The sequence below is a fragment of the Lissotriton helveticus genome, chromosome 12 (genome assembly GCF_964261635.1).
Source record: "Lissotriton helveticus chromosome 12, aLisHel1.1, whole genome shotgun sequence".
In the NCBI taxonomy this organism is placed as follows: domain Eukaryota; kingdom Metazoa; phylum Chordata; class Amphibia; order Caudata; family Salamandridae; genus Lissotriton; species Lissotriton helveticus.
In genome coordinates this window covers 250805026-250830626 of record NC_136073.1, presented here as the reverse complement: position 1 = coordinate 250830626, position 25601 = coordinate 250805026, and the positions used below count along the sequence as shown (strand labels likewise).

Here is a 25601-nt window from a genome sequence, read left to right as displayed (position 1 = left end):
GGGAATGGGATGGCAGCTGCCTGGGGCAGGGACAAAGGAATGGTAACTTTTAATAACAGTGCACAAGTATATATAGTTAAACAAAACACATGGTATTCAATACAGTAGGCGTAACAGTAGGCGGGGCCTGTAACAGTCGCGAAAGATAAGGCATGACTGATGCAACAAGAAGGCGTGTTCAGGGCGTATACATAGACATGTGATGTAGACGTAACAGAATATGTCATAAAAGGGGTGGAAACATGGAGGGGGCTACCTGAGCAGCTGGGACCTCTGACCTAGTGGTGCGCGCAAACTGGCAATGACGTGTTACCAGGAGGACTGGGGGCTATGACTTCTGCGCTAGAAGAAGAGACGAAAAGTCTGGAGTGTCAGGGCGACATGTACCTAAAGCCTATCTAGTATCTAGTGTTTAGAGAACATGTTGATAGAATCCAAAAGTTATCAGGGCAAAGGCTAACAGACACTAAGACTGGTGCATGCATTATTCTACATGTAGTGTGTGTTGAGGAATATTCTATGAATATTAATACAGTATTTCTCTTACATGGAGACATAAAGGCTAGACCATGACGGAAACTATTGATGTGATTCAGTAGCTTAGGAATGCAGAGAAGGAGGGCTGGACTGATAACTAGAATCATAACATACTCTTGGCAGACTGGCAGGCAGAGCCAGGCCGAGCCGGGCACTGCGAGGCAGGAAGTAAGTGAAGGGTCAGGGATGTAGGTGGGGGCTGTATCGCTCCTCGGAGAGGGTTCAGGAGACAGGAGCTGAATCTGAGTCCGGGCCCTTTTTGAGGCCTAGAAACGGGGACAATTCAATGAATTAACGTGCACACTGTGAAACGTGGCAACGTAGCTTTACATAGGCCTGATATTCGTTGTATTCACGAAAACTGGAAACTGGCATACTGGAGATGGACACAACTGTAATTGCGTCTTTAATTGATCATGGGGGAATATATGCATATTAATCATGTACATATAGCATAAGATGGGGAACACGTAGGGACACAGAACATGGCAAAATTTACTTTTCCACATTCCCTCCTTGACCCTACGTTTCCATCAGGAAACATCAATATTCATGATACCATCTATCATTTCATACAGTATCATTTGCTCGTCTCGAATTGTCTTGGAACGGGATTTAGAACGGGACTTAGGACTAGGAATACATGAGGTAGCACAAATGCCGCAAATCGCAGGGCCACATTGTATACAGAGGCAGCAACTGAATATGATCATTACTGCAATACCTAGGAATGACAATACTTTCCATCCCCAGGCAGATATGATACTCCAGAGCCAACCGGACCATGTCCAGGTGCCTGGATTCTGGTGTAACTGATGGGCAATTTTATGAAGTCTGGTTATAGCTGAATAAACAGACGGCGCGTTATTAGGAATGAAAATGCAGCAACTAGATCCGATGACTCTACATGCTCCTCCTCTATCGGCCAGTATGACGTCAAGAACGAGACTATTTTGGAGCACGACAAATCTCATAGCAGATTGCTCTTCGGTTAAGTTACCTAGAGCAGAAGTAGTCTCATTCACTACTGCTTCAAGGGTTCTGGTTAACCTACGGATTAGCTTACTATTCTGGATAGGGCCTATAAAGAAGAAGAAACCTTTATTGAAATCTGTATACTGTTCTAGAGCAGTTTCAGTTTGATCGACAATTGGGGACTCAATCTCTCGTCTATGTCTAACGTGTACTAGATGTGTGTCTCTGTGATAATCTGATGGGGCTAGAAAAACTGGTGGCAGTAGGAAGGCAATGTAACATGTTCCATCCCAATCGAGGGGCAGACGAACATATGCGGTCTGACCACAAACAAAATAAGAATGACGTGAAGCTTTGAAAATAGATTTCCCACTGTCACTATACTCAACAGTAGTAGTACAATCACTATGTCCTACATGTGCGGAACCATTATTCCTGACACATAATTCGCCTTTGACTGGTAGTACTGAAATAGCAGGTAAGTCTGGAGTAGTATCAGACTGAACATTCAGGACCATAAAATTCGAAGAATAGTTACCTAAATTATAAACTTCATTTTCTAGATCCAACCCTGTTCTATGGGGGAGACCTTGCTTGTCTGGAAAACATGTTCTATTCAGAAGGGACATATCATTTGAGGATGACGTTAACGTGGACCATGCTCCACACGAACCATTATGTGAAAACGGATAAGGAAAGAGTGGCAGAACTCCCTTCGGTGTCTGGAAAGGGGGGAGTCGACCACACACCCAACAATTAGTAGCATTGCTGGTCTGGTGTGAATAATGTAACATTCTAATGAACGTGTTATTGCGCATAGCAAGACGATAGGATAACTCGTGAGGAGGCAGATCACTAAACGTGTGCTCTACTGTAGCATTAGAAAACTTATTTACATGTGAACTTGGAAAACATAAATGCAATGCATAACTTGTGCAGGTAACCATCAAACTTAGAAAAACGATACATCGGATAGAGTTTTGACTAACTCTCTCACTATGGGGGTCTATCTCATACATGTCAGATACCTGTCTAACCGTTTCACCCGAGGGGGACTTAGACAATTAAACTGGCTGACTTATTTTACTAGACCGGAGTTTCAATCGATATTCCTGCTGCAGAGTTTTCTCCAACAGAGGAACTTTCAGTTCTGGAATTGAATGAATGTTTGATTTAGAGTCTGGTTTCAGGCAGTCTTTAGAATTGGAAATGTCTGTAGAAATGTCATTAAAAGTCTTGTTTCTAAGTCCGTGAAATTTCTTGACGTGAGACAGGTGGACCCAACCCTTGCGGCCCTCCAACTTCACGGCCGTACGGGTGGTCAGAAGGACTAGTTGAGGTTGCTTCCAGCGGGGCTCCAACGGACTTGAACGATCAAAGTTCCTTATCAAAACGAGGTCCCCGGGGATGACCTCATGCGGTTTCACTTCAGTATTGTCTGGAAATGCAGCGGCAACCTGTGAACGACAAGAGTGTAGGGCAGACATCAAGGAAGCTAGGTAATCTGTCAGCATATTACTTGAAACATCTGTAATACTGCGGGGTCTAGGTGTACCCCACATATTTGGGGGGCGGCCGAATACGACCTCATAAGGGGACAGACCTGATCTGGAGTGTGCGACCATTCGCATGAAGAATAGAGCAACTGGCAGGGCAACTAGCCAGTCTACACCTTTCTCTTGACATATCTTAGCAATACGGATTTTCAGGGTTTGATTATGTCTCTCTACGAGACCGGCTGCTTCTGGATGGCGTACACAATGGAACTTCCACTGGTACCCTAACAAGAGGGAAACATGCTTCATTAACTCCGATGAGAATGGCTGGCCGTTATCAGAATACACGACCCTAGGGAGTCCATAACGGGGGAAGAATTCACGAACCAACTGCCTGGCAGTGGTCGCTGCGGTGTAATCTGGAACTGGATATGCTTCTGTCCACCTGGACAAAGCGCATACAACTACAAGGACATACTTGAAACCTCGACATCGCTCCATCTGAATATAATCCATCTGGAGGACTTCAAAAGGGTGGTCAGGGGGCTGGAATCCACCTTGTTCCACCGGAACACTTTTACCTGGATTGAACTGACAACATATCATACAAGTACGGACTTTCTGCTTAGCTGCAGCTCGTAAGTGCTTGTTGAACCAAAGGTTCTGTATACTGTCTAACATAGCTTTTTCTCCTAGATGTGCTGGACTATGTGCGGTATTAATAATGACTTGAACCATAGAGTCGGGGAGAAACCATGTGGCTTTTCCCTTCGTCAACCATCCCTGATCTGTCTGGACCCCTCCTTGTTCGGACCATTTCTTGATTTCTTCAGGAGTAGCATGTAACTGTATGTCTATGACATCTTGTGTAGGGTCCTTAACTGTCATACAAGTAGTCTGTTCTGGAGTGGATGTCTGTGTCTTGTTAACTGGAATGTCTGGTGTCTGAGCTGTAAGCTTGGCTGTTCGATCTGCTAGATCATTACCTTGGGAAATAATGTCAGTAACTTTCGTATGTGCTTTGCACTTCATGATAGCGATAGCTGTCGGTAAATGTATTGCTTCTAACAGAGCTTGAATAAGGAGACCATGCTGAATCTTGGTTCCATGAGAAGTCATGAAACCTCTCTCCTGCCAGAGCACTCCGAAGTCGTGTACGACTCCGAATGCGTAACGTGAATCTGTATATATATTTACTTTCAGGTTCTTGGCACGTATGCAGGCTTGGGTCAGAGCGATAAGCTCTGCTGCTTGGGCAGACAGGGTGTCAATACGATGTGTTTCTATAACTTCAGTTTCAGTAGTCACTGCATACGCGGCTACTAGTTCTCCTGTACTAGTTCTCATACATGAACCATCCACATAAAGTGTCAGGTCAGGATTAGGTAAAGCAATGTCTGTCAGGTCTTGTCTTGGCTTAGTCATGGTGTTAACAACTTCCACACAGTCATGTGTGGCGGGATTTGAAGTAACTGACGGTAACAGAGTAGCAGGATTTAAAACGTTGCAGCGTCTGATTTCTATGTGTGGCTGGAACAGTGTCAGTTCATAACCTGTTAAACGTGCAATTGTCAAGTGCTGAGTCTGTGTTCGGTTTAAAAGAACTTCCACGGAGTGTGGAACTTGTACTGTCAGGGAGTGTCCTAATACTATGGAATCACTTTGTCTGATTGCTACAGCTGTGGCTGCAACTGACTTGAGGCACGCAGGCAGAGCCTGGGCTACTGGATCTAATGTGCTCGAAAAATAAGCACAGGGCTTGTATTGTCCTGCTTGATCTTGCGTGAGAACAGATAATGCTGTACCATCACGTTCTGTGACAAAAAGTGTAAAAGGCTTACTGTAGTTCGGTGTAGCTAGAACAGGTGCTTGGCATAAAGCTTTCTTTAACTCATTAAAAGCAAGTGTATGTTCGGATGTCCAAGGGAGGACAGTCGATACGGCTGCCTCCTGTGTCGTTAACTGTATCAGTGGCTTGGCTAGAAATGCATACTGAGGAATCCATTGTCTGCAGTAAGAAGTAAGGCCGATAAAAGCACGTACCTCCTTCTGTGTCTTGGGCTGTGGAAGACTCGCTATTAACTGGATACGATCGGGTGTCAACTGCCTACCCCACTTGGACAGTAAGTGGCCTAAGTAGATCACTTGCCGGACACAGAACTGGAGCTTTGAAGGGGACACATTGTGCCCCATCTCGGCTAGGAAATACAGCACTGTAAGTGATGCTCGCTCGCAGTCACGTTCAGAACGGGCTGTGATCAGTAGATCATCGACATACTGGAGCAGGGCAGTGTCAGTTGGCATGTGAATATTGTCTAGTTGTCTTTTGAGTGCTTGACTGTAAATGCTAGGACTTTCTGTGAAACCTTGAGGAGCTCGTGTGAATTTATAGCTCCTTCCATTTAAACAAAAACCGAAAAGGTACTGGCTATCTGGATGAATCGGGACACTGAAAAATGCGTTCTTGAGGTCTATTACTGTAAAAAATATAGCTTCAGAATCAATAGCTGTCAATAGGGATGAAATATCTGGGACTACTGGATACTGGGGTATGATACATTTATTAAGTTCTCGAAGGTCAATCACTAATCGATATACTGGAGGTGCATTTGGATCAGTACGTTTCATGACTGGAATGATAGGAGAATTACATACATTGGAGTCAGTTTCTACAACCACTCCTTGAGCAATGAGCTCGTCAATAATTTTGGATAAGGCTGCTACAGCCTCAGGTGGCAATCTGTACTGTCTGATTCGTGGCAGGACTACACCTTGCTTGAGGGTCACACGATGGGATGTGATTTGCATGAAACCTACATCAGTTGGACCTTGCGCCCATAAATGCTGCGGTACATTAGACAATCTTGGATCAAAATCACGTAATACATAGTGACCTTTGAAGTCACGCAAAAACAAACGAACTCCCTCTGGGGAGCAACATATTACTGCACCTAATTCCTTCAATGTCTTAATACCTAACAAATTTTCTGGACATGATTTCGTAAGTAACAAATCAGTAGTTCGGGACAATGGACCAACTTCTAGAGTAACTGGCTTTGATATCTCGTTTACAATAGGCTTTCCTGAAAATCCAAGGGAAACATTTCTAGAGCCTGAGAGCGGAGCCCCTGGAACCTCGTCATGACTGATAGTAGTCCTACTTGCCCCTGTATCAATCAGAAACTTTCTGTCTTTCCCTAATACTTGACTATGTACATAGGGACCCTCTTGATCTACAGGTATCTCGATGAGAGGCAAGCCTACCTCCCTCTCTAGGCTGTTTCATGAATACGGTTGATAATCTGGATACTCTGTCTGGGCATACTGGTACATCTGCTGTGTAACATGCTGTGTTGCAGCGATAGGCTGCGGTGCTGGAGCTGTCTGTTGTGCATTCTGTGGCTGAGAAGTCTGTGAAACTTGTTCTTGTCTAGGCGGGCGTGGTCTTTCTTTGGTCTTACCAGTGGCTATGTTGTGTTTCAGAACTGCACACTCGTTTATAAAATGACCTGGCTGTTTACAATAATTGCATGTCCCTTTAACGGGAGCTGCAGGATGACTGGCTTGATTCGGACCCCTCTTCTGACTGTCTTGTGGAACAGATTGTGCAACTAGTACTTTCATTTTCGTGTCTTTCATACGTCTTCTCTCGTGTTCTTGTTCTTCTCTGATTCTATTCTGGTGATACTGGAGCATCTGGAGCATCTGTGACGGGGTACTAGCTTGCCATGTACTTTCGACTTTCAAAACTCGATTCTTCACTTGTGGGCTTGAATTCTCGACTAGTTTAGTAACAAAAAGATGAGGGTATGATTCGCTACCTGTCTTCAAACCACTGTTGATGATAAAGCATTTCTCGAATCTAGAATAAAAATCACCAGTATCTTCATCCTGTTTCTGTTTGCATGCTGAGATTGCATCCCAGTCTTCCTTTTTCGTGGCTAATAACCTAGGCAAAACCTGAATCAATAACTCTGGTAATTCTTTACATTTATCTCCAAGACCGGTACCTGGTACTCGTATCTTATCTTCAGCTTCTAGAACTGCCCAATCGATCTTTTTCTCTCCCACCTCCCATTCTTTTTCCTTGAGTTTCTCATATACCCCTGCGGGCAACAGGACCTTTAACATTTTAATAATATCTGGATACGTGTATTCTCCCATACGGAGCATGTCTTTTAATTCTCGATGGAACCCTGCTGGATCTTTGTCGTGACAGGGAATTAATTTCTTCATCTCTAAGAGTTCCATCTTTGTGATAGGGGTGTAAACAAATACTCGTTGCATTTCACCAGCCGTTGTCCTAACTGGATGTACTTCTCGTAACGGATGCTGTCTATCTATGTAAAATGGTTTACTTTCTGGAGGTGAGACGTGAACAAAATGCGGGTTCAGAAACGTTCTATACTTGTGGCGCTGTTCTAGAATGACGCTAATTAAATCGGTACCTAAACCTTTCCATTTATACTGGAGTAACTCGTTCAGGATATCATGTAACGGGCCTGGATCAGAATGTTGACCCTCATATAATGTAATGAGGTGCTGAATCATATACATACCCACCAGTCGCTGCTCGGCTGGGGGCAGTTTCAGAAACATTTGTGCCACTATTTCGTCTGGAAAAGTGGTAGAATCAGTAATCCATCGGACTGCTGATCGGGCTAGTTCTTGTTCATGCATGGTACTGAGTTCACTATAACCGATTCGTGATTTCAGAATGTGATCGGTAGCTTGAAATACTTGTTCTAGAGAACCTTGTTCTGGTGCTGGATGGTGAAAGACTTTCTTGTGTTCTGGACATAAATGTCGGTCTGGATATCTAGATTTTCCTACATACGCTATTCTAGCGGTATTCTCGTCTACTACTTCTTCAGTATCAGATTCATTTTCTTTCTCGCTTACTTGTGCTTCTCTACGTTGTTCGTGTAACCTTATTATTTCTTTGCGTATTTTCTTGTACATACTTTCTATACTACTGATTGTCCTGTGTTTACCCTCGGCTATATTATCACTCCACCTTGTCAGAACTTTTATTTCGGTCGGATCTTTAGTCGGGGAATCTTGTTCCCTTATTAAACAATTGATTAGAAACTTTAATAACATAAGCTGGGTCTCAGCTTTCCTGAGAGACATGACTTCACCAATACTTTCTGGATCTTCTCCTGTACGGATGAAACGATACATTCTGTCTAGATCTTCTTTCATATTCGGTAGGGTGTCCAAATACCCGGTCACCCGTCTTACACGCAAGGAATATATAACCATATTATCCTCACCTGGGACTGGATCATAACAGCATTCAGTAAGAGCTCGTCTGATATCTGCAACGGACTGGTATTTGGGCGTACGATGTAACGCACGTTCATGTAACTCGACTAACGCTACACGTTTGATTGGCGGCGGGGTACCTGGAGGACCTCCTCCCGCGGCTCCTAAACTGGAATCGTCGACTGATACTCTTCGTGCTGGCAGAGTGACCGAAGTAGCGGGAACTTGTACTGTGGGCTGGACCGGGGGTACCGTAACAGGTACTGCAACAGGTGCCCCGGTGGCTGGAAGACCATGAATTACATTATTTACAGGAGCTGGCGGAGCAGGATTCGATTTACTGAGTGGGCAGCGGTCTTGACCTCCTCTGGTCTGTAACTTATAACTGTAAACTAAATAAAAATTCCTGTGCTAGTTTACATGTGCCAGCAGGGCATTGTTGTCCCAGTACCTGTTGGGTAGATCGTTGAGCGCTGTACAAACAGGACTTTAGTTGTCCTATGCTTGTTGGATACACTTTGCTCTTGATATCTGAATTTCTGTTAATAATTTCTGTAGCCCTGTTCTTGTGTTCATTTTCTTCCTTACTCCTTCCAACACCTAGCACTCCCGGAGCTAATGCTACTTGAGTACATTTGGTATTGGTCTATTATTCCTTCCTAGTGTCTGGAGTTGCTGTCTTGATTTTATCCATTCTGTATTCTGGTAATTCTCTCCCTCTGTTTTCTGGTTCCATTGTGAAATTGTTCTTTTGTTGCAGACTCGTAACAATTTTTGAGTGTGGAAAGATTTCAAATACTGAGCAATCATCTTTTGAAGTCATAACTGTCTCAGTGTTGTGGTCGGTATAGGCCTACCTTAACACCTTTAATATAACAGTCTCTATTACAGCAGATCCATGGTTACCTGCCACATAATATTCCCCAGTATCCAGTTTTGATTCCAACAATTGTCTTTCAGGAGACACAACATGCCGAGCAATCTGATTCCCAAGTGATGTATTTCCCAAAGTCGCAGCCGGGCTTGCACCGAAGGAAAAGAGACTGGATCATCCCACCCATCAAGGCCGGTGAAAACGAGAGAGGTCCTTTCCCAAAGAGTTTGGTGCAGGTAACTGAATACTTTCTTACATTTGTGGTGGTGGGTGAAGGGCACCATCGTTGCTTTAGGGACTCTCCTTCCATTTGGGGATGTGGAAAGATATGTGTTTCCTTTATTTGAAGTATGAGAGAACACAAATGAAATATGCTCAATTGGGATTTGTGCGATATTAGGATTCTTTTGTGTAATCTGGTAAAAATAGAAATTTCAACTGAAAATGTTTTTTTTCTTTTTCTGGATTTTCAACTTGTAGATCAAATGTAGCACGGACAATGAGACCAAGGTTTTCTACAGCATCACTGGGCAAGGTGCTGACACGCCTCCTGAGGGAATCTTCGCTATTGACAGATACACTGGACAGTTATATGTGACACGTGTCTTGGACAGAGAGACCGTAGACCAATATATTGTGAGTCAAAGATATGAATCTTTCTTAATGAAGGGTCATGATTTATCTTAAATATAGGATGATACACAATTACAAGGCAAAGAAGCCTGCTCAACCGGCAAGTACTTAAGATTGCATCTAGTACAGTGCTTCAATTCTCAGAAAAAGAAATTGGTAGACCACCCTGGTATACAATTGGGTATGTATCTATTTAAAGCAGCTGGAAGTTCAACACACTCTAGTTTTTACTATCCCAGAGGTCTGTATTAGAGAAGACACAGTTTTCATGTTGTCATAGATATCTGCAGTCAAGGTGACAAGATCTTACTTGTTTGTTATGAGTTCTAATAGCCGGTTACTGGATATAAAATGTCCATTGATGAAAGTGCCTGTTGCTGAGCTCTGTTCTAACTCTTTATCCTTCCCTCGCTCCAGCCTGGTTTCTGTAAATGTGGTTGGGCTTAGAACAGAGGAATTAGGCACCCTCTTAGTGTTGGAATGTACTTTCCTAATCCCATGCCTTCCCTGTTTTCGTGAAAAATAATTCAAATTCAGTCTCCTAGACTGTGCCTTATTATTATTATTGTTTTAAACCATCTTTAGTGATTCTTTGGTACAATTGTCATACACCAAACCTGAAGACTATCACAGTACAGGATAATACTCACAGCATTCTATCACATAGATGTTCAATGCCCACATAGCCCTGTGCAACAAGATGAACTGTGCTTTATTATTTAGAGCACTGGGTATAGTTTGTCCTTTTTCACATACCAAGGCACTTTTCATTGCACCATGTTTTACCTTTACCTTTTCAATTCCCTTGGAAGCTTTAAGAACTGTACCGTGGCTATAGAGTAAGACAAGGAGAAAAACAAAGTAAACTGGGCATGCAAGTTTCCAAGTGCTGAGGTGTGCCTGTTTGATAGATTAAATGGGGGACCGTTGTTGAACTAGAAATTTGCTAAATCGTAAGAAATGCAAGAAAGATAAAATGGGCCACCAGGCCTTCTCCATCCATGCACCACTGATTTGGAACATCTATGCACCCATCAGGACCACTCTAAGCCATCTCACATTTAGGAAAGAGCTGAAGATATGTCTCTTCGTCACAACAGAGCAAATAGTCGGTTTTCTCTCAGAACTCAGTGCTCCCTACCTAGATTCACTAATTTTATCTCTGCCTTTGACCCTATACAGTGCTCTACCGCCTTTCATCTAGGTTCGTTCTACACAAATATCACATGTGGTTAAACGTTGATTCATATGAAAGCACCATGGTTCTAAACAAGCACTGTTTCCCGAACTTTTAAAATACCTGAGTGTTGGACATCTGCTGTTTGCGTAACACATGAAACCCAGGATTAGAGTTTGAGTGACTGGTGAAACATGAATGGTGAACATAAAGGCCTTAATTACGATGCGGTTCAGACCGCATCTACTGCTGCTGTCCGACGGACGCATTAGGATGCACGCAGTTGAAGGCAGTAGTTGGAGGAAGCGACCGAAGCCTTCCAATGGGCTCATTGAGCCCGTCACTCGGTCAGAAAATCTTCATGATCCCTCAATGACAACGTTTACGCCGTTGGGATTATGATGTCGGTTTCCGACAGCCATTCCATGTCAGCCTTTCTGACATGGAAAGGCTGATGAAAAGTGACATTAGGGGCCCCTAGCAGGGCCACCCTGGCCGTCTGCATCTGGGCCTGGGGGGGCACCATATGGTGCCTGCCACACGGTACAGGAATTTTCACAATCTCCCAATTCTCAATAGGAGCTTCTGCTGCAGGCGGTTTCCGCCCGCCGCACATGCTCGCATTGAGAAATGGAAGTGGATCATAATACAGTGTGCAGGACCGCCAACCTATGGTCAGGCGGTTCCTACACCGAAACAGTGTCGATCTGAGACAACTCCGACCAACTTCGTAATCAGGCCCTAAATCTGTTCTTCTTTAATACATATTTGCTGTAGGCCAGGCACAAATACAATAGACCTAGTACCAACGTTACCAGCCTCCAAGACCAGATTTTTATAGTCCCTAACAAATTGGGCCAGATTATTTCACTGTACCTAAAAATGCCCTCCAGTAATGTTTGGGGAATTTCTGGGACACCAATGCAAAGCTTAGAAGGCACACCAGAAAAAAATAGACCTCTACTATGCCGATCATGTAAAACATAAAACATGCTATCAGTTGTTTGTATGGTTTCCTTGTCCACCTTTTTGACAGCCTGTTTCAGCTAATATTTTCAGACTGTGCTCAAGCAGACTATATCTCCCTATTGGTTAACTGCTTCATTTTCAAATTTAAATATGCACAGAAGCCCAGAGGTTTTCTTAGGAGACCCTTCCAATGGTGGTGAATCCTGGGATTGCTGAGTACCAAGGCTGCCACGTCTTGATTTCACCTCTGGCTTTTTTCTTAATCCATCCTATGCTTCCTGTCTTATTATTACACTCTTGCAGGTCCTTTTTAATCTCCTTTTTCTTCCTTTGTCACTTTTTGCCTACATTTTCTACCTTTGCTGATAATCTTTCTTTCTAGCTATGGGTCAAGGTCTGGGTCCTAGTCCCCAAAAACGGATATTGGTGACCACCATCCACAACTACCGGCACAAATTAAGCCCTGAGCCCTTTTCTAACAACACATTCACACACAAATGGCATTGGACCTCTACACCAGGACATGTAGAAGCGTTCAAAGCTTAGATAAGGCTTAGCTGTCTTATTAGAATCCAAGCAACAACCATGATGAATCAAGCTTCTTGGGTCATGATTGTCACAAGACAGATAAGACAATAATGAACACGGCATGCTGTGTAGCTGCACCAAGTACCTGGTGTATGTTTAGGAAAGCCTTATGGGTCAGGAGCAGCCTTATTGCCTAACAGCAAATTACCACAGGTGAACAGAAGTATCATAGCAATTCTGGAAGGATTACATTGGTATTAAAGCTCCTTTTCAATGCTTTCCAGATTTTTGCTCAATGTGTGTCTGAGAGTGGAAAACCTGTTGAAGATCCAATGAGGCTCATCATCAAGGTGTCTGATCAGAACGACAATGACCCAGTGTTTACAGAGGCGATCTTCGAGGGTGAAGTACTTGAAGACTCCAGACCAGGTAGAGACTGTATTTTATATTGAATGAACTGGATATCACTCACTTCGCAACTTACAGCTTTAGGCCAGGGGAATATGAGATGTTGTGAATCGTCGTGCAATAGCTAACGTTGCTGTCTGGCATGTCTTTTTGTGTTTGGGTGTTGCAGCAGATGGCATGCTTTAGCTTCAGTTTCATTATCGCCATCAGTTTGATCAATTCAAGCATATCACAATGCTGATTGCTGTGCCCGAATGGGAAGAATCTTTCCAGGGTCTCATTCTCTGGGGATAGCACTTTTCTTTGAGGGATTTTTGGAAGAAGAAACGTATGTGATAAGTAAAATCTTCATCCCCATCAACAGTTCACAAGGTGTTGTTTTTTTAGTTATACCCACCAACCGTTCACAAGGTGTTTATTCAGCTATCCCTCGTTTTGTGAGCTCCTTGAATATCAATGAGTGGTGGCTCTGTTGCATGTGGCCAGGATTATGTTTATTATCAGTTGTGGGATTCTGTCAGTTGACTGTGAAAGCCTTTAAGAAAGAAATATTAGCAGTTCAGGAGAACCTAATTGTTAATTGGAAACCTTCAATTTAATGGCGTCTACGTTAAACAAACCCTCATTTAGTTTAACATTCATTTGTAAGCATGAAATGTACTTTTACAAAGTTGGAAATATTTGAAAGTAGTTTAGAAATGTGAAAACTTGGACTTTTTCTTGGGGGCAGAAATCCTTAGAGTGTATGATGTAGTGTTTTAATTATCTGAGGCTTTCTTTTGATCAAAAGCTAACTTGGCAGAGCCTACATCAATCCAGGGCAGCTCACAGTCAAAGAGCTGTGGAGGTGGTGTTCTCATTTGCAAAAAGGCTGGGCCACAAACCGATCAAAGAACTGTCAGGGATTTATCAGTGTAAATGTGTTTCTGTGGCAACTTATGGGGCGAGGGCCTGGGGATATAAAGATCTTGGACCAGTTCAACAGGTAGAAAATGAGTTTGTTTGTAGGGTATTAGCCGTTCCCCAATCATGCCCAGCCTTGATGTTCCTATCAGAGTTGGGCTTAACACCTGTAGTTGACAGGATAAAGCTCGCACCACTACATGTATGGTGGAGGATTTGGGGGAACCCAGATGCTCAACTCTCTAAGGAAGTACTGGAGTATTGTCTTTCCCTGGACAACGCTCTCAATATTGCCAGGATTAGATTTATAAAAAAATAATTTCCAGAGTTTTGCCTGCAGGAGTATGCCGAAATCCCGGCAAGCATTGACTCCAGGGCTGTCTCCATGGTAAAAGAGGCATTTCGGTGTTGGCAAGGCAGAGCCCACCAGTTGTCCTTTGATAATCTGCTTGTAAGCCACACTTATAACCCAATCAATTTGACACAGGGGTGTGAGCCTTATCTCTCCTGGATTCCGAATGGGAACCTCAGGTTTTATTTAACAAGACTCCGATTTAGTCTATTGCACCTGATAGTTGCTTTCCCTAGGAATATAGGCTAGGGAGAACAACTGCCTGAATGTATGACATTATCCCGCTGTATTTCTCCCCGCAGGGAATCACAACGCGGTGATTACAATGACCGCGTTGTGATTCCGCATACCATTACTCCGCAAGTTGGAACAACGACTTGCGAAGGGGGGCTCTGGATGTTGTAATAGTATAATTTACTATTCCAACTCCAGTCTGTGCGGACAATAGGGAAGGTGTTGGATTTTAAACCCAACACCTCCCCCCCTCCGCAAGTCGTTGTTCTGACTTGCGGAGTAATGGTATGCGGAAACACAATGCCGTCATAATGACCGTGTTGTGATTCCCTGCAGGGAGAAAGATTGTGGTAAACGTTGTTTACCCAACTGCCTAGATGTCCATGCAATAACACTGCCACTCAAAGCATATTGTGCGTTATTTTGTACTCTGTATGCTCATGCTAGGAAGTTATTTATGTGCCCAATTTTTCGCTCCTTTAATACGAACTCCCACGAGGAGGCGTCTGAGCGATTGTGAAGGCTGGAGAATGAGAATATTTGCATGTCAGTAGGATATTTTGTCCGCATTTCACTAGGGGTTAGACACAAATATGGCTCACCATAACTGCCCCACCCTTCTCATATTTGTATGTTAGGATCTGATCTCATTTTTAACTGTTTAAAACTTTTTAATCTTTAGTCTGAGGCACATCATCCCTTTTTTATATATGTTTTATGCATCCTATCATTGGTATGTACCCTATGTAGTGTCTTCCTTGAAACTAACTGTATGTGTCTTGAACCTTGAAATGGTGCAATTGGCCGAATAAAGTTTTTGTGAGTGTGAGCAATTCAAGCATTTACCAATGATGATTGCTTTGTCAGAATAGGGGAATCTCTCCAGGGTCTCATTCTAAATGGACGGCACTTTTCTTTGAGGGATTTTTGGAAGTAGAAATATATGAGAAAAGTAAAATCCTCATCTCCATCAACAATTCACAAGGTGTTATTTTTTTAGTTATCCCCACCAACTGTTCACAAAGTCATTATTCAGTTGTCACTCATTTCATGAGCTCTATGGATATCAATGAGTGGTGGCTCTGTTGCATGTGGCCAGGTTGACATTTAATATCAGTTGTGGGATCCTGTCAATTGACTGTGAAAGCCTTTAATAAAGATATATTAGCAGTTTAGGAGAACTTGAAACCTTCAATTTAATGACGTCTACGTTAAACAAACTTTCCTTTTAATTTCAACATTCATTTGCAAGCTTGAAATGTACCTTACACAGTTGAAAATATTATATATATATATATATATATATGTCCAATTATCTTCCAGAAAGAAGAGTCTGAGGCCGCTTGGGGGGAAAAACAACGGAGAATCTTTAATGCAGCAAAGGCACAATGGCGCGGGTGGGCGTATGCATTTCGGCCGTGTGGCCTCCTCAGCGCCCAGCAAGTAATACGGGAAATGAAAGCGCCTCACACAGTTCTGCCCCACTGTGAGAAGTTGGCCTGATAGGGGATGTTTCCAATTCTGGAACCACCTGTTATCAGACCAAACAATCCCTTATGGTGTCAGGTTGTAAGTCAACCTTGTTAGACAAGCTATCCTAGGGGTAGCATGGACTAAGCAGCCTAAAGGCTTAACTTAAGAGGTCGTGTTAAGCGAGCTGTTTTACCACATACAATCCTGTAATATCAAATGAAAGGACACCACACAAGTATATATTATAAAAATATATGTATTTATTACTAAAAACAATCCCCAGTATTCTTTATGAATAAAGGGGCACAAGCGTTAAATCAAAAGCACAGTTTAAACATACAAAGTTGCACAATTATGGATGAGGGCGGGGGGCCACTCAAACCATATACTAAACAAGTGGTATAAGAGATACCAATCGAACAGTGGTTAGGCCTAGGGCCTAGGGAATCGCTGGGAGCAGTCGGGACAAGCAATGCTGAAGTCGGGAGAGGCCCACGGGATTCGGGAGCAGTGCGGAAAGCGCACGCATGCACCAATGTTAACCAATGGTGCGTAAAAGTTGTAAAGTTAAAGTTTAAGGACACTTCCGCTGAACCTAGAGGAACAAAACTTAAGACACAGACCCTAGAGATGTGTACCAGTGTGGGAACACCGGCGGAGCAAAGTTACCTCACCCACAGGAAGCGGGTGCACAGGGTCGAAGTTGAGTCGGGTTTCGTCACGCAGGCTCTTGGTGCTTGAAGCTGAAAGGGCTGCAGGCGGGGTGAAAGAGAAGTGTCCGGTGGAGTCCAAGGGTGGACTCGAGTCGAAAAGTACCTGAAAGCAGAGGGGACAGAGTCTGGGTCACTCAGCAGTGACCAGGGTGGAACCAGGACGGAACCAGGCAATGTCGGGCGCAATCAGGTGGTCGTCGAGGAGCTTCTCTCCGCTGTCACGTGGGCTCTGGGGCATCTGCGACGTCCCGGAGCGGGTCACGATCTGTCCCACGAGGGCTCTCACCGTCGGCGCAGTCGGCTTCAAGTTTGGAGCAAACAACACTTGGCAAGAGCAATCCACGCGGAACCGGGAGATTGCTTCTCACTCGAACCAGGAGGGTCAGAGTGGGGGCTCCTTTTCAGGGGAGCTGGTGCAGATCTGGAGCAACCAGATTTGCAGGTCGAATTTCAATGTTCGTCGGTACAGGGGCCACTAGCCGGCTGGCAAGTGACCGGGCCAACGCGTTGAGCCAAATGGAGCAGAAGGGCCCCACGCAGCACTCGTCGAGTGTGGAGGGCTGAACTTCGGTGCAAGAGTGGCTCAGGGTTGGGGCTTCTCAAACCCCGGTGTACAGCTTCGAGGGTCACTCGTGGGCTGCACGGTCAGCGTCTCGTGGTCAATTCAAGATGGCGTGCCCCACGCTTCCGGTCGCCTCCACGGGTCTCAGCTCTGCAGGGACTGTGGATCGGGCTGTTGGAAGGCAGGCAAGCTTGATCTCGTCGATCTCTGTCGCTCGAGTTCCGGCGGGAACTGCGACAAAGCAGACGTCGATGGCTGGATGGTGCCTGTTTGCACAGGGTGGTCACTCCTTGACCACAAGGGAGATTCTTCAGTCTTCTACGTTGAGTAGGATGTCGAAGGGTCCAGAGTTTCGTTTCTTATGTTTCATCAGGATAATCTGAAGTGCATTGGCACTGCTCCCAGTCTTATACTAATTTTGGGGGCTGGATTACCTGCTAGGTCCCCTCCTATGGGTGGGACCCAGGAAGTGGGTGGATACACCCCCTTCCTTTGATCCAGGCCGCCCTGGCACGAGGGCTGGAGTGCCCCAGAACCGGTTTGGCCGGATTATGCAAGGGGCAGCCTTGTGCGCCCCAAGCAGTGTCTGGTTTCTTTCAAACCTCCCTGCTACAATCCACTAACTCCTGTCTGGAGGGTGGTAACACCCCCCTGCGACAGGAAACCCTTTGTCCAGGCCCCATTTGGCTGAGTTTTGGTCAGCTTCAGGGGGTCAGACTCTTTTCTGTGGCAGAGGCATCCATTTTGTGGATCTAAGGTCCTTTTAGAAATTAACCGCATTTAAGTAAAGTAACATGTCTTACCCCTCTAGAGGGGTGGAATGCTATCCCCGTCGCCAGAACTGGCGAGGGGATAGTATTCCAAATCGTATGACACCTTACACGACATGTTTTGATAAAGCCAAACCAGAGTTGCTATATAACCGCGAGGATTATAAGGCACTTAAGAGTATATGGTATGGCCTTATCCTGAAACAGCTTAGGGAGTTGTTCCCGACAGCTGCAGACAGGCTCAGCTCATGCTAGAGCTCCATCTCACATTTAACCACGCACTCTGCCTCCAGGATTGATGAGGCCTTCCATAGGAGTGGCTCACAGGTTAATATGTGTCCAGATATAGGTTTAGATATAGGTATACTATATCTAAGTAAGGGGTGATTACACCACCTTACCCCAGCTGAGTGATCAGCCAGTTGTGTCAATTTAAGAACCAGCCAGGGGTGGCAAAAGATATGCTGCAGCCCCTGGTAGGCCTTGGTGGCCCCTATGCCCTGGGCACCTATAGTGCATTATACAGGGGCTGACAAGGAGTCCATTTCCAATTGTGGTATGTACCTAGGGTACATGGAATCCATTTTACAGAGAGAGCAGATGGCCTGGGGCCCTGATTAGCAGGGAACCAGGTCAACTAAGTCAAAAAACCAGCTAAACACAGGCAAAAAATCTGGGGTAACCATAGTCAGGTAACCACCTTCCTACACAACCCCCCCCCAAACGAAAGGAGATAAGGCTATCCTTGGCCAGGTAAGCCTATATTGCCTGAGTGGCCATATAAGGAAGTACCTGCACTAGCATGGGTACCCCCTGTCTCATGGTCCACTAAGCAGTCCCTCACCCTTGGGGTATTAGAGGGTCTCCACCATAGGGAATCACTACCTTGGGTGTGTTTATGCAAAGTTAAAGGCTGGTTTGGATATGGAGTATTGAAGTGAGGCTCTACTAATTTAGGGCTTAGCTTCCTCCAATTATCTTCCACCATGTGTGCCTTTCTTTCTTTAACTGAGTTGCACTGTGCTCTCAGGGTCAACCTCTGGCTACCTAAAGCTGGAGGCTGGGTCCCTCTGTTTGGCTTGCTGGAGGGACAGTTCAGGTTTGGGCCCTTTGGGTCCCAGGTTTGGCTGTGCCCAACAGAATCCATCTGTGGGAGGTCCCTAACTGTTTTTAAGGGGGCTCCCTCAGGAGTTTTTAAAGTTTTCACCTCACTAGGGCTACTAGTTTTGGTGCCCCTAATCTGTTGATGGGGGTGCTTTATTTGACAGGGGGCCCTCTGGGTCTCACTGTCCTTCTTGTCCTCTGCAGCCCTGGGCTGGCTAAGGCAAGGTAGAGAGGGGCAGGTTACCTGCTCCAGACTGGGTCCCACCTGAGAAGGGTCCACTGACATCAGAGGCTCTGTCAGGCTAGGCCTAACCACCTCTGGGGCAGTTCCTTCATCAGGGGTAAGATCAGTTCCCTGAGGAGGCTGATCCTTTCCTAAAGTCTGGTGAGGGGGAGATTTCTCGTCCTCCTCTGTGCTCTCAGTTTGTGTGGAGTTATCCATCATTTCAGGCTTCACAACACACATATCAGTTTGAGTTTGGGCTGTGGCCATCACAGCCCCACCAACCTTTTCAGGAGGAGACTCAGTTTGGGTTTCTGCTGTTATCATAACAGCTTTGCTATTCTGTTCAGGAAGAGCTTTTGCTAAAGATGGGACAGAGGGTTGCTCAGCCCTACCAACCTTTTCAGGAAGGACATCTTAAATGGGGGCTGTAGCTAGTACAGCCCCACTAACCTTTCCATTGGAATTCACCATTCTAGAATGGGTTTCCTGCTCAACCTCAGCCCAGGCTGAGATTTCCAAATCATTACCAAGTAGGCAGTCTACAGGCAAGTTTGATGACACTGCCACTATCTTTGGGCCAATGACACCTCCCCAGCTGAGACTTACTACTGCCATGGGATGATTTGTTTGGATGCCATCAATGTTTGTTACCTGGTATGTGGCACCAGGTAAAAGTTGCTTAGAGGGGACTATACCATCAGCCACCATGGTGATGCTAGCCCCTGTGTCTCTAAAAGCTTCAACTTTCAAACCATTGATGATGGGTTCTTGTCTATATTTGCTCAAAGTATTTGGGCAATCAGAGAAGTTGGCAAACCCCATGCCAGTCTCATAAACAAGATTATTTGGGGAGGAGGGCCTGGATAGGCCAGGGTCCTCCTGAGCTCCAAAAGTAAACCCACCCAGATTCCTGGGTGTGCTCCCACTTCCTGGGGGATTACTGCTGACAGTAACAGGAGGTGTTGGAGCTGGCTTTGGAGGTATATTCTCTTTATTGTTATTCTTGGGACAACAGTTGTCTGTTTTGTAATGCCCAACCTGTTTACAGGCATAACAATAAGGCTTTTTCTCAGTTGAAGAAGTGTCTTGGGACCCACCCCCATTCTTGGAGTTTTGGGGCCCTGGGGAAGTCTTTTCTTTATTTTTATCCCCACCCTTATCTTGAGGCTTGGTAGACTCCTTCTTCTGGTTACTGTCCTGATTCTTAGGCCTAATCCTGGTTCTGACCCACTTGTCTGCCTTCTTTCCCAATTCTTGGGGAGAGGTCAGATCAGAGTCCACCAGGTGCTGGTGTAAGAGCTGGTTCTGACAATTACTTAGGATCTGCTCCCTCATAATCAAATTATACAATCCTGTAAAGTCATGTACTTTGCTGCCATGTAGCCAATCCTCCAGAGCCTTAGTTGCACAATCAACAAAATCAGTCCAGTCCTGAGTCTGTGTCTTCTGGGTGTCTCTGAACTTCAACCTGTACTGTTCAGTGGTTAAGCCAAACCCATCTATCAGAACACTCTTCAGGACTTTGTAATTGTTTGCATCCTCATGTCTAACAGTGAGGAGCCTAACTCTCCCTTTCTCTGAAAAGGAGTACCATAAGATTGCTGCCCACTGTTCCTCAGGGACCTGCTGTACCATGCAGGCTCTCTCAAAAGCAGTTATCCACTTGTGGATGTCATCCCCTTCCTTGTAGGGGGGCACAATCTTTGTCAGGTTTCTACTATCATAGGACCTGGGTTTCTCTTTAGGAATATTGCTGCCACCAGTGGCATCTAAGCCACACAATTTTTGCTCTCTTGCCAAGGCAAGTCTAGCTTGAGCCAAGGCTACCTCCTCCCTCTCTATTTGGAGTTTGACAGCCCTCATTCTGGCCCTATGCTCTATCTTCTGAGAGGCAGTCATACCTCTCTGAGATTCTCTTGAGGCACTAGAAATATGAGAGTCCCCTGAGGGAGATCTCACTCTTCTGTTGCCTGGGAGAATGATATGGTGAGATCTGGCCCTCTCCATTTCCCAGTAGGTCTAAGTTATCCTGGTTAAGCCTGGCAACTAGGACCTGGCTACCCCTCTGATCCTGATTCTCTGGGTCCTCTACATCTGAGTCCTCCTCCTCCTCCTCTTCCTCCTCTTCTTCTTCATCCTCTGGAGGGGCATCAGCTACAGGGGGGTTCACTCCTTCTCCTGACTTTAAGGGAACTGCATTCGCCTTCTCTAAGTCATCCTGTTCTAGAATGGCTATCAGGATAGGACAGGTGGGACTTCTGCCCCTTTTTAACCCTCTTGATATGCACAAGGCAATCAAGTCCTTTCGGGTTAGTTTGTCATAGCTGGAAGTTGCCTCTGTAAGGTCAACTGTCACAGGAGCAGACCCTGAGGCTTTTCCTGTGTCAGACATGACTCTAGTGTGGTGTAAGTGATGCACCTACCTACACTAAGTGTTTCCCTACTGTACCTTGCTAGTGAGTTGTAGTCAGGGTGTGCTAATCCCTTTAATCTACAACTACTAAGTTCAGTAGAACTTAAATATGCTAAGCTTTTGATTTTATATGTACCTAGAGGTACTTGATGTGATCTTTCAATTTGATAAAAGATTGCAATGGTAAAACAACAGCAAGCTCAAATCCGCACCGCTGCTCACCAATGTGAGAAGTTGGCCTGATAGGGGATGTTTCCAATTCTGGAACCACCTGTTATCAGACCAAACAATCCCTTATGGTGTCAGGTTGTAAGTCAACCTTGTTAGACAAGCTATCCTAGGGGTAGCATGGACTAAGCAGCCTAAAGGCTTAACTTAAGAGGTCGTGTTAAGTGAGCTGTTTTACCACATACAATCCTGTAATATCAAATGAAAGGACACCACACAAGTATATATTATAAAAATATATGTATTTATTACTAAAAACAATCCCCAGTATTCTTTATGAATAAAGGGGCACAAGCGTTAAATCAAAAGCACAGTTTAAACATACAAAGTTGCACAATTATGGATGAGGGCGGGGGGCCACTCAAACCATATACTAAACAAGTGGTATAAGAGATACCAATCGAACAGTGGTTAGGCCTAGGGCCTAGGGAATCGCTGGGAGCAGTCGGGACAAGCAATGCTGAAGTCGGGAGAGGCCCACGGGATTCGGGTGCAGTGCGGAAAGCGCACGCATGCACCAATGTTAACCAATGGTGCGTAAAAGTTGTAAAGTTAAAGTTTAAGGACACTTCCGCTGAACCTAGAGGAACAAAACTTAAGACACAGACCCTAGAGATGTGTACCAGTGTGGGAACACCGGCGGAGCAAAGTTACCTCACCCACAGGAAGCGGGTGCACAGGGTCGAAGTTGAGTCGGGTTTCGTCACGCAGGCTCTTGGTGCTTGAAGCTGAAAGGGCTGCAGGCGGGGTGAAAGAGAAGTGTCCGGTGGAGTCCAAGGGTGGACTCGAGTCGAAAAGTACCTGAAAGCAGAGGGGACAGAGTCTGGGTCACTCAGCAGTGACCAGGGTGGAACCAGGACGGAACCAGGCAATGTCGGGCGCAATCAGGTGGTCGTCGAGGAGCTTCTCTCCGCTGTCACGTGGGCTCTGGGGCATCTGCGACGTCCAGGAGCGGGTCACGATCTGTCCCACGAGGGCTCTCACCGTCGGCGCAGTCGGCTTCAAGTTTGGAGCAAACAACACTTGTCAAGAGCAATCCACGCGGAACCGGGAGATTGCTTCTCACTCGAACCAGGAGGGTCAGAGTGGGGGCTCCTTTTCAGGGGAGCTGGTGCAGATCTGGAGCAACCAGATTTGCAGGTCGAATTTCAAAGTTCGTCGGTACAGGGGCCACTAGCCGGCTGGCAAGTGACCGGGCCAACGCGTTGAGCCAAATGGAGCAGAAGGGCCCCACGCAGCACTCGTCGAGTGTGGAGGGCTGAACTTCGGTGCAAGAGTGGCTCAGGGTTGGGGCTTCTCAAACCCCGGTGTACAGCTTCGAGGGTCACTCGTGGGCTGCACGGTCAGCGTCTCGTGGTCAATTCAAGATGGCCTGCCCCACGCTTCCGGTCGCCTCCACGGGTCCCAGCTCTGCAGGGACTGTGGATCGGGCTGTTGGAAGGCAGGCAAGCTTGATCTCGTCGATCTCTGTCGCTCGAGTTCCGGCGGGAACTGCGACAAAGCAGACGTCGATGGCTGGATGGTGCCTGTTTGCACAGGGTGGTCACTCCTTGACCACAAGGGAGATTCTTCAGTCTTCTACGTTGTGTAGGATGTCGAAGGGTCCAGAGTTTCGTTTCTTATGTTTCATCAGGATAATCTGAAGTGCATTGGCACTGCTCCCAGTCTTATACTAATTTTGGGGGCTGGATTACCTGCTAGGTCCCCTCCTATGGGTGGGACCCAGGAAGTGGGTGGATACACCCCCTTCCTTTGATCCAGGCCGCCCTGGCACGAGGGCTGGAGTGCCCCAGAACCGGTTTGGCCGGATTATGCAAGGGGCAGCCTTGTGCGCCCCAAGCATTGTCTGGTGTCTTTCAAACCTCCCTGCTACAATCCACTATCTCCTGTCTGGAGGGTGGTAACACCCCCCTGCGACAGGAAACCCTTTGTCCAGGCCCCATTTGGCTGAGTTTCGGTCAGCTTCAGGGGGTCAGACTCTTGTCTGTGGCAGAGGCATCCATTTTGTGGATCTAAGGTCCTTTTAGAAATTAACCGCATTTAAGTAAAGTAACATGTCTTACCCCTCTAGAGGGGTGGAATGCTATCCCCGTCGCCAGAACTGGCGAGGGGATAGTATTCCAAATCGTATGACACCTTACACGACATGTTTTGATAAAGCCAAACCAGAGTTGCTATATAACCGCGAGGATTATAAGGCACTTAAGAGTATATGGTATGGCCTTATCCTGAAACAGCTTAGGGAGTTGTTCCCGACAGCTGCAGACAGGCTCAGCTCATGCTAGAGCTCCATCTCACATTTAACCACGCACTCTGCCTCCAGGATTGATGAGGCCTTCCATAGGAGTGGCTCACAGGTTAATATGTGTCCAGATATAGGTTTATATATAGGGATACTATATCTAAGTAAGGGGCGATTACACCATCTTGCCCCAGCTGAGTGATCAGCCAGTTGTGTCAATTTAAGAACCAGCCAGGGGTGGCAAAAGATATGCTGCAGCCCCTGGTAGGCCTTGGTGGCCCCTATGCCCTGGGCACCTATAGTGCATTATACAGGGGCTGACAAGGAGTCCATTTCCAATTGTGGTATGTACCTAGGGTACATGGAATCCATTTTACAGAGAGAGCAGATGGCCTGGGGCCCTGATTAGCAGGGAACCAGGTCAACTAAGTCAAAAAACCAGCTAAACACAGGCAAAAAATCTGGGGTAACCATAGTCAGGTAACCACCTTCCTACACCCACCACGTTCAGGTTAAAACTCAGTTCAGCTCCTCCCTCTAGCCGTGATCAGTGTCACCTGCTAAGGTACTCCAATGTGGACAGGAACTACTGGTCCCAGCATGCAGTGTTCTGCTAGGATCGTCGTGTCTCGGCGGGGATGACAGGACTGGAAGGCAGCGCAACTCCTCGTGTCCCGCACTGCCTGCCACAGCCAAAGATCTCCTTGCGCCCCCCGTTACCGCACAACCATCACATCCAGGTACGTCAATCCACGGGGACCCGTGCGGCAGTGCGCCGAGCCCAGAGCAGAGTTCAGTGACTCTGCCACCGCGTTTCTCCCTCCTGAGTGCAGTGGTGGGCTTGATGCTTTCCGAAGCCTCGGAAACAAAGGAAAGATGCGCCGGAGCACATCGCAGCCAGTAATGATCAAGCCAGCAAGTGTGCAGGAGCCCCAGAAGCACTAAACTGGCAAGGTAGTGCAATGTATGTCCAATTATCTTCCAGAAAGAAGAGTCTGAGGCCGCTTGGGGGGAAAAACAACGGAGAATCTTTCATGCAGCAAAGGCACAATGGCGCGGGTGGGCGTATGCATTTCGGCCGTGTGGCCTCCTCAGCGCCCAGCAAGTAATACGGGAAATGAAAGCGCCTCACACAGTTCTGCCCCACCACGTTCAGGTAAAAACTCAGTTCAGCTCCTCCCCCTAGCCGTGATCAGTGTCACCTGCTAAGGTACTCCAATGTGGACAGGAACTACTGGTCCCAGCATGCAGTGTTCTGCTAGGATCGTCGTGTCTCGGCGGGGATGACAGGACTGGAAGGCAGCGCAACTCCTCGTGTCCCGCACTGCCTGCCACAGCCAAAGATCTCCTTGCGCCCCCCCGTTACCGCACAACCATCACATCCAGGTACGTCAATCCACGGGGACCCGTGCGGCAGTGCGCCGAGCCCAGAGCAGAGTTCAGTGACTCTGCCACCGCGTTTCTCCCTCCTGAGTGCAGTGGTGGGCTTGATGCTTTCCGAAGCCTCGGAAACAAA

General features: G+C 46.2%; 2 protein-coding genes across 3 annotated transcripts in view; one reads left to right on the top strand and one right to left on the bottom strand.

Moving 5' to 3' along the window:
* Positions 1 to 25601, top strand: part of LOC144797610 (EP-cadherin-like) — a 536417-nt gene that overhangs the window by 108131 nt on the left and 402685 nt on the right. For both annotated transcript variants that reach the window (XR_013603428.1, XM_078668300.1), the window contains exons 4-6: positions 9237 to 9386; positions 9631 to 9786; positions 12742 to 12886. Coding sequence is in view for 1 of the 2 variants with exons in the window: in XM_078668300.1 (XP_078524426.1) it covers positions 9237 to 9386; positions 9631 to 9786; positions 12742 to 12886 (451 nt within the window). In the remaining variant the exon portion in view is untranslated. The remainder of the gene's footprint in view (positions 1 to 9236; positions 9387 to 9630; positions 9787 to 12741; positions 12887 to 25601) is intronic.
* The window catches only part of LOC144797609 (B-cadherin-like), a 696579-nt gene that overhangs the window by 657169 nt on the left and 13809 nt on the right, over positions 1 to 25601 (bottom strand). The window lies entirely within an intron of this gene.